The 1269-nt window shown below is 54.9% G+C and overlaps 1 protein-coding gene across 4 annotated transcripts in view; it reads right to left on the bottom strand.

The window, feature by feature from the left end:
* CADPS (calcium dependent secretion activator) overlaps positions 1 to 116 on the bottom strand; it is a 456128-nt gene extending 456012 nt beyond the window's left edge. For 3 of the 4 annotated variants that reach the window (XM_025050752.1, XM_025050751.1, XM_025050753.1), the window contains exon 1: positions 1 to 116. This exon is cut by the window's left edge and continues 313 nt beyond it. In XM_025050752.1, the coding sequence (XP_024906520.1) occupies positions 1 to 116 (116 nt within the window). The other variant, XM_025050754.1, reaches the window with a different exon arrangement.
* Positions 117 to 1269: the final 1153 nt, after the last annotated feature.

Below are 1269 nucleotides of genomic sequence, written 5' to 3'. Positions count from 1 at the left end.
CTGGTGCGGCTGGGAGACAGGCGCGCGCCGGACGCCGCTGAGCCGAGCACCTCCTTGCCGCTTTCCTCCTCCACGATCTCATCCGATTCTTCTTCGCTGGACGAAGGATCCAGCATGGTGGCACCTGGGGAGGGGGGTCCCTGGAGCCCCCGGCTTGGGGTGCAAAAGCTAGGGGACGCTGGAGGCAACTGGGGGTCGGCTCTCACGGATGGACGCTTCTCCCCAAATCAGAGAACGAGCGCGCTACTGCTCAGCCTCGGCCGCCGCGACTGCTTTCTTCGCCCGGCAATCCGGAGCTGGGCTCAGACCCAGAAGCGCGAGGGGAGGAGGGAAAAGGAGAGGTGTGCCGTGGTCCCAAGGTGGGCAAGGGGGAGAGTCAATTACAAGCCCCGAGCCCGCAGCCGGATGCCATCTGCAGCCGCTGAAGAAGGCGCCTCCAGAAAAGATGCCGAGTGTTGCAAGCTGTCGATGCAGCCAAGAGCCGAAGAGGCATCTTGCCGATTGGGGAGGGAGCGGCGCTTACGTGTTTATTGGCTTAACTCTCCCGTGTCCGCGGCGTAAAGGGTGGCTGCAGAGGGCTCAAAGGGGGAGAGCGCGAGCGTCTCCAAAGTCTCAGAACTTCAATTCTGATCCTAACGCTTTTCCATCCTCCTCAACCCCTCCTCACTCCCTCCGCTTTGTAAATAATTTCCTCCTTGATCTTCAGCTCTCATTGCCTCGACCTCTCTTCCTCTCCCGCGGACAAAAAGTTCTTGGGGGAGGAAGAAATGCACCATTGATGACTTCTTGTTAGCGAAGACGCTAAATCCAAGTCTCACTAAGAGGAAGTCGGCGAGATCCCATACGGTAAAGAAAGCGTCTCTCTCCCTTCCCTAGACTTCTTCACACCTGGGGCGTGAGGGCAGTAGGGCTGGATAGCGTGTTTGTCCCACCTGTCAAAACTCTGATTTCAATAATTTACTTTACATACGCCGTCTCTCATTAAAATAAAAGTGAATCAGATTTAGAGCGGATTTGTGTATCGACCGTGCAGCTCAACTATTTAAGTATAATCCCCGACTTTGTCTACCCCTCAAAAGCTGTGATGAACATTCAATTCCAGAACTGGGAACGCTTTATGCTGTGGTGAGCCTACCAGAGAAATAGATGGGTTTCTGGTTGCTCAACTCTTTCTCCAATCTGGTTCGCTGAAGGATCTGGGTACAGTAGTGGGGACCCCGAAATCAGACAAAGACACCCCAAGAACTCAGCGACGTCAACATCTAATGC

This window comes from Pteropus alecto, unplaced genomic scaffold, assembly GCF_000325575.1.
Source record: "Pteropus alecto unplaced genomic scaffold, ASM32557v1 scaffold75, whole genome shotgun sequence".
Lineage (NCBI taxonomy): Eukaryota > Metazoa > Chordata > Mammalia > Chiroptera > Pteropodidae > Pteropus > Pteropus alecto.
The sequence above is the reverse complement of the archived record's forward strand: the minus strand, read 5'-3'. Positions and strand labels throughout refer to the sequence as shown.